Source organism: Kogia breviceps, chromosome 9, assembly GCF_026419965.1.
Source record: "Kogia breviceps isolate mKogBre1 chromosome 9, mKogBre1 haplotype 1, whole genome shotgun sequence".
Classification (NCBI taxonomy): Eukaryota; Metazoa; Chordata; class Mammalia; order Artiodactyla; family Physeteridae; genus Kogia; species Kogia breviceps.
Genome location: NC_081318.1, coordinates 75360041 through 75372371, shown reverse-complemented (window position 1 = coordinate 75372371; position 12331 = coordinate 75360041). Strand labels below are relative to the sequence as shown.

The 12331-nt window shown below is 34.3% G+C and overlaps 1 protein-coding gene across 7 annotated transcripts in view; it reads left to right on the top strand.

The window, feature by feature from the left end:
- Window positions 1-11647, top strand: part of HYCC1 (hyccin PI4KA lipid kinase complex subunit 1) — a 95031-nt gene extending 83384 nt beyond the window's left edge. For 2 of the 7 annotated variants that reach the window (XM_059074169.2, XM_067042658.1), the window contains exon 11: window positions 5512-10420. In XM_059074169.2, the coding sequence (XP_058930152.1) occupies window positions 5512-6086 (575 nt within the window). In that variant the 3' untranslated portion in view covers window positions 6087-10420. The other 5 variants (XR_010842260.1, XR_010842261.1, XR_010842259.1 and 2 more) reach the window with 5 other exon arrangements.
- The last annotated feature ends 684 nt before the right edge of the window (window positions 11648-12331 follow it).

Here is a 12331-nt window from a genome sequence, read left to right as displayed (position 1 = left end):
AAATGTAAGTACTGTTTTTTTATAGGTATAGAACAATCATGACACATTTTGCATAAAATTTTTAAGTTCTGGCCTTTTAAGCAGATTCTATTTTCTTATGCATTTATATTCCCTTACAACATCTCCTTTATGGTCTTTTTAAAGAAAGAATAACTTTCTCTTCTTATCCTCTGGAAAACATAATAAAAGAACTATAGATTTTTTTTTTTTTTTTCGGTACGCGGGCCTCTCACTGTTGTGGCCTCTCCCATTGCGGAGCAGGCTCCGGACGCGCAGGCTCAGCGGCCATGGCTCACGGGCCCAGCCGCTCCGCCGCATGTGGGATCTTCCCGGACCAGGGCACGAACCCGTGTCCCCTGCATCGGCAGGCGGATTCTCAACCACTGCGCCACCAGGGAAGCCCAAGAACTGGAGATTTAAAAATAAAGTCTTTCTGATGTTAATAAGCATTTTACTAAACCTACATTTAGAGGCAGCTACTACACTTTTCTAAAACAAAAAGCCTTTGTTTTTCTTTGCCATCTAAAAATTCTTTTTTTTTTGGCCGTGCAGCCCGTCATGTGGGATCTTAGTTTCCCAACCAGGGGTTGAACGTGCTACACCCCCTGCACTGGAAGTGCAGAGTTTTAACCACTCGACCACCAGGGAAGTCCCTAAAAATTCTTTTATGCTATACATTATTTTTTCATTTTATCAAGTCAAGTAACACATTCCCAGCTTACCTTTCTCATTCCTTCTTTATGGTCTTTCAACTTTATTTATTTTAATAATTTCACCTCATAACGAGATTCATTCAATTTATCAAAGAAATGTTTATTTGGCACGTACTTAATGCACTTTCCTAGAAACTAGGTATACAGCAGTAACCAGATAAAAATCCCTGGCCTCATGGAACTTACATCTGGTAGACAAGATAAATAATTGTAGGTTAGAAAGTAATGAAGTGCTAAGAAGAAAAGGAAACAAAGTAGGGAAGAGGGCATATGAAAAATGGGGAATATTGAAACTTGATGGGATGATCAGGGAAGACTTCACTGAGAAGGTTTTGAGAAAAGACCTGAAGGAAGTAAGGAGGTGAGCCACGTAGGTATGTGGGGAAGAGCATTCCAGGCCTAGAGAATAGTAAGACCAATAGGAAGTTGTGTGTAGGGGGATTGGGTCACAGAATTATATAGGGGAAGAAGCTGAAGAAATAATAGCAAGATAACATAACAGATATTTGTTATGTAATTATCTTTCTTTATCCTGTAATTTTCCTGAGAATTATATTTCTTTTCTTTCTAGCTCTGTGAAGAATTACATGTTTTTCTTTCTATGAATTTACTTCAATAAGCAGTTTAAAAGTTTTGTGGTTTTTACCATTTTTTAGTGATAACATACATAGATAAAGATTTTTGCTTGTGGAAAAACATATCTTGTTTTTCCACATGCCAGTTAATCTCATGATTAAAAAAATTAATGTTATTTTTTCTTGGGCTGCGGATTGTTACCATTATCCCAGTGAATGTGATTAGCAATCCAATTGCCTATTGCTATTTTATATAATATTCTTGTCATTTTCTGTTTTTTCCTGCAAAATTCTAAATTTTCACATTGCAGCACCATTTTAATTTTCATTGACATCTTTTAAAAAATAAACCCAATTAAAAAAATAAATTAACCTTGAGAGTTATGACTTATTTAGGTTTTCTTAGAGATTTATTTGCTCTTGCTCTGTGTTCAGCCAAGTAATTTATTTGCTTTCTATGAAATGACCAGGAATCTAAGCAAGTAAGTTAAATGTAATTGAAAAATGTCTATCAGAGAATATTTAACTCAAATTGACTTCAATGAATTGAAGAGTTAGAATTTATAGTATGTTATACTGTTTAGATCCCCTATACGATAGTTGTTTTAGCTCTTTCTGAACTTCAGTTTCCTTGTCTGTAAATGGGAGTCAAATTGCCTGCTTCAGAGGTGTACCATCACATTATTCTGAGAATATAATTGAATAATATATGTGAACACTCTCAAGAAAACTATTTAGTGCCAATCAGTGTAGTAGATTGTTTTCTATTCTGTTAGGCTACTTTTGCATATGTTTTAAAATGTTTTTAAATTTTAGTAATCATTGGCTTTGTTATGTCTGGATAATTTCAACAGTTTATAATTATTTTGGACTAATGATCCCGTTAATAGATCTTTTGTGAAACTGCTTCTACAGTGTAAATGGACAATTCTTGGTTGTCACCAACAGTGCCTTGCTGATTTTACTCTCAGTTGCAGTGGCCTCTGGCATTTACCTCAGTTAGATTTTACTTGCCCTCACTTTGTTTTTGTTTTCTTAAAATTAATTTTTATTGGAGTATAGTTGCTTTACAATGTTGTGTCACTTGCCCTCACATTGAAGACAACTATTAGCAATGGGGAATGGCCTTGTTTGGAACTTCTTAGTCTCATTAAACCTCTATTAGGGAAGCAGAAGCAGCAATGTGATACTACCTCACAAACATGCTTTGGTCTGTCTAGGAAATAAAAATTTCATTTAGAGTGTATTCAGTCAAAAGACGTGGATGGACCTAGAGTCTGTCGTACAGAGTGAAGTAAGTCAGAGAAAAACAAATATTGTATATTAATGCATATATGTGGAATCTAGAAAAATGGTACAGATGAACCTATTTGCAGGGCAGGAATAGAGACACAGGTGTAGAGAATGGATGTGTGGACATGTGGTGGGGGAGGGGGTGTGGGATGAACTGGGGGATTGGGATTGACGTATACACACTGCCATGTGTAAAACAGATAGCTAGTGGGAACCTGCTATATAGTGTAGGGAGCTCCGCTCAGTGCTCTGTTTTGACCTAGGTGGGTGGGATGGGGGGGAGGTGTGGTGGGAGGGAGGTCCAAGAGGGAGGGGATATATGTATACATAGAGCTGATTCACTTTGTTGTACAGCAGAAACGAACACAACATTGTAAAGCAACTATACCTGAAATTAAAAAAAAAAAGTTTATGAAGCATTAGGTAATTGGGAAATGAATATACCAGTGTATTGGCCTACCAGCGCAGGACAGTATGAAGCTTTGAGGACTTTTGGAGGTGCATATTGCTGCTGGGTATGGAGTACCCAGGGCATCCATAATAACGTTCATTTTAAGTTTTCAAAATTTGAAAGAATCAGAATAGAGCAGTGGTTCCTAAACTTTGCTGCACATTTTAGTCATGTGGGAACTTTTAAAAATCCTAGTGCCCAGGTCATACCTCATACTATTTAAATCAGAATGTCTAGGGTGAGAGCCAGGCATTCATAGTACTTAAAGATGCACAGCAAAGTGGGCACCCACAGAAATATAGGGTTCTGGCCACCAGTCTTTTGCCTGTTACTGTTTCACATGCTGTAGAACCATTCAGGAGACCTTGAAATGAAAAATATTTGAAAATAGTGGGTAATGTCCCTCACACAGATTTGTGTTCTATGTTTTAAAAGAGTATATATACTGTTTTACATAGTCTTATGGTGTTTTGAACTTTAACTTTCATTACTGGTCCATGGTAGACATATTCATGTTATTTCTTCCCATCTGTTACGGATATTTCCTTGACAACTTTAAATAAACCATGGCTTTGTGATTTGAGACACAATAAAATGTCTACAAGTATTAACTCGTTAGGAGTTTCATTCCTTTGTTTTGATTCCAAATGACCATTTTCAGAATAAAGGACCAATAGCCAATTTGTTTTTCCAAATCCATTTTTATTTTTCTCCAGTTTAGTAATGAACAATCACAAATTAGCCTAAATTTATGGAATTAGTATGAGTCTGAAGGAATAGACTGTTTAATTATGTCACAGCCACATTAATATTTACTAATACACAAGATGATTGATGTGTGAAACAAAAACTATGCCTTGTAGCATTACTAACCATGATATAAGTGCATAAGCATTTTTCCAATATCATGGTTTATTAAGGCAGTCTCAGTGTAATCTAATAAAAAAATTGTGCAAGGGGAATTCCTAAGTGGCTTGGTTCCTCATGTTAAGAAGAGCTAGAGTTTTGGCTGTAAATCCTTGAACATTTGCCTAAAGCTTGACATAAGTTCAAGTGGTCACAATATTATCTTAAAAATAATAGAAATTCTATTTTAAACTATAAAAAATTTCTGTTTCATAGTCCACATCAAATATGTGTGTGAAAAAATACAGAACATTAATTGATGCTCTGAGTTTTGTCATTGTCATTTGAAATTAAAGAACATGACCCCATTGTCTCCAGTGCTGTCAGAGTATGGTAAATTATGGGAATTACTACAGTGCAAATATTTGGCTTAACACTAACATTCACTCGTCCAATTTTTGTTTTGGATCTTTTTGCTTTTCTTGTTTTGCATTTTTATTTTGTTTTGTTTTCAGCCATCATTTTGTCTTATCATCTTCAATTCTAGAGCAACCTGACAACAATAATGATACTACTGAATTGGGCATCCTTGTCATTCCTGAGATTAGTGTCACAAATGTGGCCGGAGAGAGGACCGGGAATGGGGAAAAAGGCAGAACACTAGGAGAGATTGATGCTCAGCATATACAGGGTGTACAGGAAACAACCACAGATCCTAGAACTGAGAGCAAAGGCTTGCCAGAGATCAGGAGGCAAAAATCTGTAAGAAAAATGATGGAGGATGGAATAAACTCACCTGGCAGAGTGCAGTTTTAGCAGAGCACTTTATAGCTGCACTCCAAGGTATCTCATGGCAAAGGGTCACTGCTGCATGTTTTAAGCAACAGTTGCACAGTCACAAAAATTTTGCATGTCACCTAATCAAAATGCATGAATTATGTACCACAGTTTCTTAATGACTCTTAATGCTCTTTGGAATGGTCATAGCTCTGCTCTCTGAGTAAATAGTTATGAAAATGAAGCAGAAAATTGCTTCCAAAATAATTTTCTGCTTATGTTTTGAGATCTAAAATTACTTTTTTATCTTTGTATTTTTGCCATCTTTGATATGAAGGAGAATGTATAACGAATTTTAACAAGTTTGAGCTTGTGATACTTATGGTCTGTATATTTTTCTCTTAGTAAAATAATCTAGAATGTGGAGTGCAACCTTTAAAAAAATCTTTGAAATATTTTAATACCATTTTTTGAAAAGTTCCTTGGTATGATCTTTGATTTTACACTGCTTTGCTACTGGGGGAGAGTTTACCTCTAGTTTTACTGTGTGGTATTTTTCCTAATTGTTTCTGATCTTTTGCATGAATAGTAAGAGAACTTTTTCTAAAAACACAGTGGGGTGTGGCATGCTTTTCGTTTAATACACTCTAAATTACTCTTATTTAATTATAATGAACTATTGTTGACATTTTATAGAATGTTTTGATTATCCTTTGATTTTGGTCTATAATCTGTTCCTTTACATATTATGCTAAAATTTAATGTATTTAAAGTATACTTGATTTGGTATGAATCATGAAAAAACAATTACTTAAAATGCTTAATGTTAATTAATCTTTGTTATTTCTTTGTTTAGGAGATACAGAATTAACAGGTCAAGAAGAACTGATGGAGATATCTGAAGTTGACGAGGGATTTTATTCCAGGGCCGCGTCTAGTACCAGCCAGTCGGGTTTATCAAACAGTAGTCAAAATTGTAGTAACAAGGCAAGTGTAGGAAAGACTCAGAGACGGTCAGGAGGAAACAAAACTGGAGGAAAAGAAAAAGAAACTGCAGGGGAGTCTTGCAAAGATCACTTTGCTCGAAAACAAACTCAGAGAGCCCAAAGTGAGAATCTCGAGCTTCTCTCCTTGAAGAGACTTACGTTAACAACCAGCCAATCTCTGCCTAAACCTAGTAGTCATGGTTTGGCTAAGACCGCTGCGACCGTATTCAGTAAATCCTTTGAACAAGTTAGTGGTGTCACAGTCCCATATAACCCATCATCTGCTGTTGGCTGTGGGACTGGGACAGATACCAATAGGTTTTCCGCTTGTAGTCTGCAAGAAGAAACGCTTATTTACGTTTCTGAAAGGACTGAACTTCCAATGAAGCATCAAACAGGTCAGCAGAGACCTCCTAGTATTAGCATTACTTTGTCCACAGATTAATTTGTAAGGGTTTTCTCACGTAACCAGTGAATCAGAAAATAAGACTTTGCTTCTTCATGAAAGTTCCCAGGGTCGTCTTTCATCCCTGTTCCTGACAGGAGCCCTGATGTCTTAAATTCTGAAGGCTACCTTGACTTTATGAAGGGAATAATGTCTAGGTTGCAGTAAGTTGAAATATGGTTTTGTTATTTCTTGGTTGTGTGTTTTCCCCTTGACTTGAGTCTTTTTTTTTTTCTTCTTACTGTCTTATTTGTTTCTGTTGCCCTAAGATTGTCATTGTGACAATACATTTTGGCAGGTTGTCTGATCAGATTGGTTACAGCTCATGAGAGGTTATGAGTCTTTTTCTTTAATAACTCCTATTTTGGTAGCTGTATGTTTGGCCTTCAGTGTAAAAGGGAATCTCCTTGCACGAGAACAGTTTTTTCAAGGATGAGGCTGCAGTACAACTCCAGGAATTCTACAGCTGGCTGTTTAGCAAGCCAGTCTGAAAAACAGGCATGTGAAAAAACAAAAATGATATGTATGAAAAGTGCCTGCTAAAAATGTTTGTAACCAGATCATCTTTAAGATTAGTAGAACAGTTTATATAAAGCACTGGAAAATACCTGGTAACTCCATAATCTAAAATATTATATGATTCCTGGGGATGGGAAGAGGGGTTTCTATTGTTATCTTTGGAACATTTTTATATCAGAAATCAAATTGCTAGTAGATGTGTTGTTTTGAAGTGTTTGATCTGGATTTAGCAGGTGAAGATCCCTTTCAGTTCCTAAGATGTAATAGGCCATACAACTGACTTACCCTGCTGCTGGACTTCGGAAATCCTACTTAGTTTGGATTCCCACAATTCAGAGCACACATCATTGAAGACTTCCTAGAAATCACTGAATTTTGCAACCCTTCTCTCAAGATAACCAGTGTTTACCATATTGAATTGTTTGTCTACAAATGAAGGAAATTAGGTAAATTTTTCATCTATAAAATATCATTGGAAGAGAATAAAAATAGTGAAATATGGACAAAGGACATTTATATATTAACTAATTTAGGGGTTATATATGTTTGTGTTCTTAAAATTTTAAGTATGAAAGATATTAAATGTGTTTCTTGTTTTGTGAACAGGCCTATTTGAAATGTTCTTGTTGTGATAGAAAGAATAATCAATGTAGTTGCTCCCAACCAAAAAATAAAAATAAAAAGGCAATATGGCAGAAGCTAAACAAACTTGTATGCATCTATAGAGAATCAGGTGACCTCCAGATGGATGTAGAAATTTGATGTTTGCTAGTGGTGGTCATTTCGGCTATGGTTGAGGTTCCTTGTAAATCAAGTATACTTAAGTAATAATCTAGGGTAAGAGAGAGAAAGCAGGGTTGAGGATGAGAGAGTAAGTTGACTGGGGCAGAAGATGTAGGGAGCTGTCCCCTTCTTAGTGGTTAGTACACAGTAGTTTCCTTATTCACAGTCTTTAGCTGTGGTCACACAGAGAAAATTCTAGTTTTCCTCTTGTACCTGCTTATGCAGAGCTCAAATATGTGAAAAATTTGTTATGTCTTGAAGACTGCTAAAGTATTTTCACTATGAATGCAGTTTTTACCATAAATGCTTTGGCTATCGTTTTAAATCCAATTCTTCAAAAAGCATGAACTAGTTTTTATTCAGTAACCCTGAATAAAATATGGTTTTTAATGTAAGTGATTTTGATTTTTTTTAGTGCCAGTGATATAAATGGAATAAGATCTATTGGCATACATTGTAGGGAAAAAAAAAAAAAGCAAAGCAACCAGACAGTGAAAGTTGATAAAGTATTAATTTAATAGAAATCCCGTCTACAATTTAAATCCTGTGTACAATTACTGTGAATTCCTATTGTCTTTTTGTAATTCTTTAACAAAGAATTTCCCCTAGGCATAGCTACTAGCAATATTAATAATAGTCTTAAGAACTAATTTAAAGGATTGGCATTGGAGGCAAGTTAAGGTGCTTAGGAAACATTATAGAATAAGTTTGAGGAAACATTAGCTGGCACAATATAAGAGATCAGATTTTAATGTTCAGATGTTATAATGGAACCTCATTTTGTTACTATTCTAGATCATTGCTGTTATAAATCACTGTGGTCTGAGGACCAGTAAGGAACATTGGCATTACCTGCCATCTTGTTAAAAATGCAGAATTTCAGAGCCACCTTAGATCTACTGAATCATAATCTGCCTTTTAATAAGATCTCAGGTGATTATTATGTACATTAAAGTTTGAGAAGACAGTATCAAAGTGCAAACAAATCACTTATCTAATATTTAGAATTCTCAGTGGTCTCACAACCCTAGATCAAATATGTTGGATACTAGATCATTATAATCTTCATTGTTTTTAAAGCTAATTAATTTTTTAAGAATGTCAACTGACTTAAGTCCCCTAATTCTAAATTTTTAATGAATCTCATTTATTTTTACAATAAAAATGTTAACATTTTATATTCTTCTATTATTTGAAAATGGAATCAGAGCTGTAGATACCTACAATTTTAAGTATGAAAGAGGTACCACCCTTTTACACAATGCACAACAAATCTTCATGTGTTTTTTCTTTTAAAAACCCTGAAAGCTTACTCAAAGGAGTGGTTCTGAATTTTCACTCCAAGAAATTTGTCCCAGTTGATTTTCTGGAATGTGAAGTTATGTTAACAGTAAAATTCTTTCGTAGTACCTTTGATACTATTTCAAATAAAGATTATACATTTGAAAATTTTTATAGCAGTTATTAATACTGCGTAATGCTAACTGTGGTGACAATGGTAATTATCCTTACTCTTCTTGTCCCACTCACTTTTCCAAATTTGAAAGTTGGAGTGGCTTTTGTAGGTCATTTTCTTATGAAGATGCTGATGTGATCATTTGGTCACATACCTTCTGTATATCCAGAGTAATACCTTTTACCACAAGAAGGATTCTGCACAAAACTGGGGCATTGCAACCCATAGCTTAGAGTATCTGCACAGACATTGTAGTCCCATTCCACACTTTCAGCCTCTAAAAGATTCTTGAAATTACCCAACCTCTCACTCTTCAGATACCTGACTACCTGGGATATTCTAGTGAAGCTGGGTGCCAGCTTTTCCGTTTTAGAATCGAAGTGGAGAGAGAAACAAAGACTTCAGGGGAGTGTCCCAGGGCAGGTGAGCACCCTGGAATCCCTTATTATACTACCATGGAACTTTTAAAGGCAGCTCTGTAGATTTGAAGAGTAGAAATTCTCAGTCCTTAAATGATTTCAGTGTGTTTTGAAAAAGCAATATTTCATTGCTCTTTTCAATTATGAAGTAACTGCTTAGCAAACATTATTCAATAATTATAAAAGTTATTAACTTTTAAAGACAAAAAGTTAAAGGGAAATAAAAATTTTAAACCAAAATAGATGAAAAATGATCCCATTTTTAAGGGATTTTGTCTATTTTGGAAGAATAAAATTAAAGTGTTGAAACCTTTAAATTTAAATTGTAAAGAAAAATACACCCTGAGACCTAATTTTCAGCAGATATTTAAAGTAAGGCTATTTAACGTTTGAGTCTATAGGCACAATAAGTCTACACTTTATTAAAGGGAAGCACATCAAGGAAATATATATGTTAAATAAGGTAACTGAAAAAATATTTTTTAAAAAGCCATTTAAAAAAAGAGTAATTTGATGGGTACTTAAATTAGTCATTGTAGATAGAAGTTAATGTATAACAGTGTCTTCCCAATCTTTGGATAAAAAATAAACTCTCTAGTTCTTTAATTAGCATGAATTTATACTTTTAGGTTAATTGCTTAGTAAAATTATACTCAATACTTTGAGTTATTCACATGTATATTTAATATTGTTAAATTCTTCATCAGAGAACAGAAATATGTTGTCTTCTGTATTTTGTAACTTGTGCATACCTAAAGAGATTAGCAGTGAACGTTTTAGAAGATGCTTTTGTGTTTTTTAATAGTAGAGTTCTAGAGTACTTATGTCTTGATATGAAGTTTCTACTAGTAAACTGAAGGTCCTATTTCATATACTGTTATTTTCTCTTATGTGGAGTTTATTGTGTACCTCTTATCTTTATTTCTAATCACGTAGTGATACTAATCTTTTCATAGTAAATTGACTTGTTTCTAATCGTGTTCCTAGAGTTTACATTCCTAAAGAATAAATTACTACTTTGGATATTTTTATGTGCTCTCTACCTTTTTAAGGCTATGGAAATAAACTGGAGTTTAGTTTTTTGAAGTTTTGTATATTTGTGTAAATGTTCTCCATATGCAATACTTTATACAGCAGTGTTGCCTCTTGTTTTAATGAAATAAAAACTGAAAAAATATTTTTTCCAGATCACTTTACTAATTAAAAAATCGCCATAAAATTTTGCAAAAGTCATGATGTGGAGGAAGAAATTAAAGGAGGAAGACTTAGGTGAGTTGAGCCATTGAGAGCTTTTGGGAATAAGCCATAGGACAGTGACATCTCATTCCAGGCTTTATGTTTTACATGGCTGTGGATGAGAAGTGTGACAAGTTCATTAGTATCCATCCAAAAGAAGATGAGCTCCATGGGTCATGCACCAGTGACTGATTATTTGTCATACCAGAAGTACAGGCAAATTTAGATAACAGTGCTTTGCCCTTTTATCTTTCATATGGGTCTTTATCTCTTGAGTGCAGAGACTATATGCCCCTAGTTCCTAGCATAGGACTTTGTGCATGGTAGGTATTGAGACATTCAATGAATGTGTGAGTTAGGTTGATGTCAGTTTTGGGAAGGAATCAAGGATAAGGTCTCCAATGTATTGTATTACAGTAAAAATTTTAAAATTTCATTTACTGACTAGGAAATCTCCATGATATTACTTGAATAGGATTACTGTGTGTGCTTAGAAACAAAACCCTCTTAGAAGCTTGAAAAAAAATCCTGTTGTATAGTTGATTATATATTTGGATAATTCCATTTCATCTAAGGAAGTAAGTAATTTAGGAAATATTTTCTGACTACTATTAGAGGAGCAATCATAGAAAACAAGAGAAGTGATTTTGTAGGCAGTATGTTAGCCCTATGGAATACAAACTCTTCTAGTGACTTTAGCAATCCCAATAAATAGTTGATTCACTTCATAGAATCTGTAATACCAGCATATAATTATTTTATAATTATTAAGAAAGGCTTTTACAAATAATTCTCATCACTTGGTAATTTCCCTTGCATTGTTATTGTGGTGGTAGATAGCTAATATTTGTAGTTAAAATTATGATCTCATTTAATCTTCAAAACAGTCCTATAAAATGATTAGAATTCCCATTTTACAAAAGAGGAAACTGAAGCTCTCAAAAGGGCAGGTGACTTGCCCAAGGTCACTTAGCTGCTGGGTGGAAAGCTAGAGCTTAAACATAGGTCTGTGACTCTCACTTTTCTATCACTTGGTAAAAGAAGATACTAAGTGAATACTACATAACAGACATGTGTTTGATATTCACTCATTCCATCTGTCTTATAGGTGACAGAGTTAAGTTTTAAGGTCAAAATAAAAGTTTTCCAAAAATAAATTATGATTCATTTTGTAGAGCTTTAGGTAATTGTGTTTCAGTGGTAAACTGAATGCTAGTTATTCTGATGTTAAAAGCATAGTAAAATATAAATTAAGATCTTGTTTATTTTTTTACCTGTCAGATAAGGATTAAAAAGATTGATACTAGTATTAGTATAGGTGTGGGGAAATCATTAGTTTAAGAGGCCATTGGCAGGACTTAAATTGGTACAAGTAAATTGATGAGCAGTTCAGCAGGATCTATCAAACTTTAAAGTGCATATACCTTCTGACCTAGTAGTCCTGCTCTTCCATGTTTATTCCACTCTCTATATTTTAAAGAAATTTTAGCATAAGGTATAAAGGTATTCACTGCAGCATTGCTTGTAATAGCAAAAAAAAAAAGCAAGAATCTAAATGACCGTTTATTAATAGAGGACTGGATAAATTATGGTGCACACATATAGTGGAATATGATGTAGCTGTGGAAAACAACGCAGATGTGTATGTGGTGATTCAGAGAGATTATTTAATAGAATGTTCCCTGAAAAAAACATGTCATAGAGCAATCCCATTTTTATAAGACTTGGGTAGAACATTTAATATGGGTGTATATGTGTTTATATATGTTTATATATTCATATATGTACATATGTACAGCACATGTATGTTTGCTGGTATGCGGGGGGGAAAG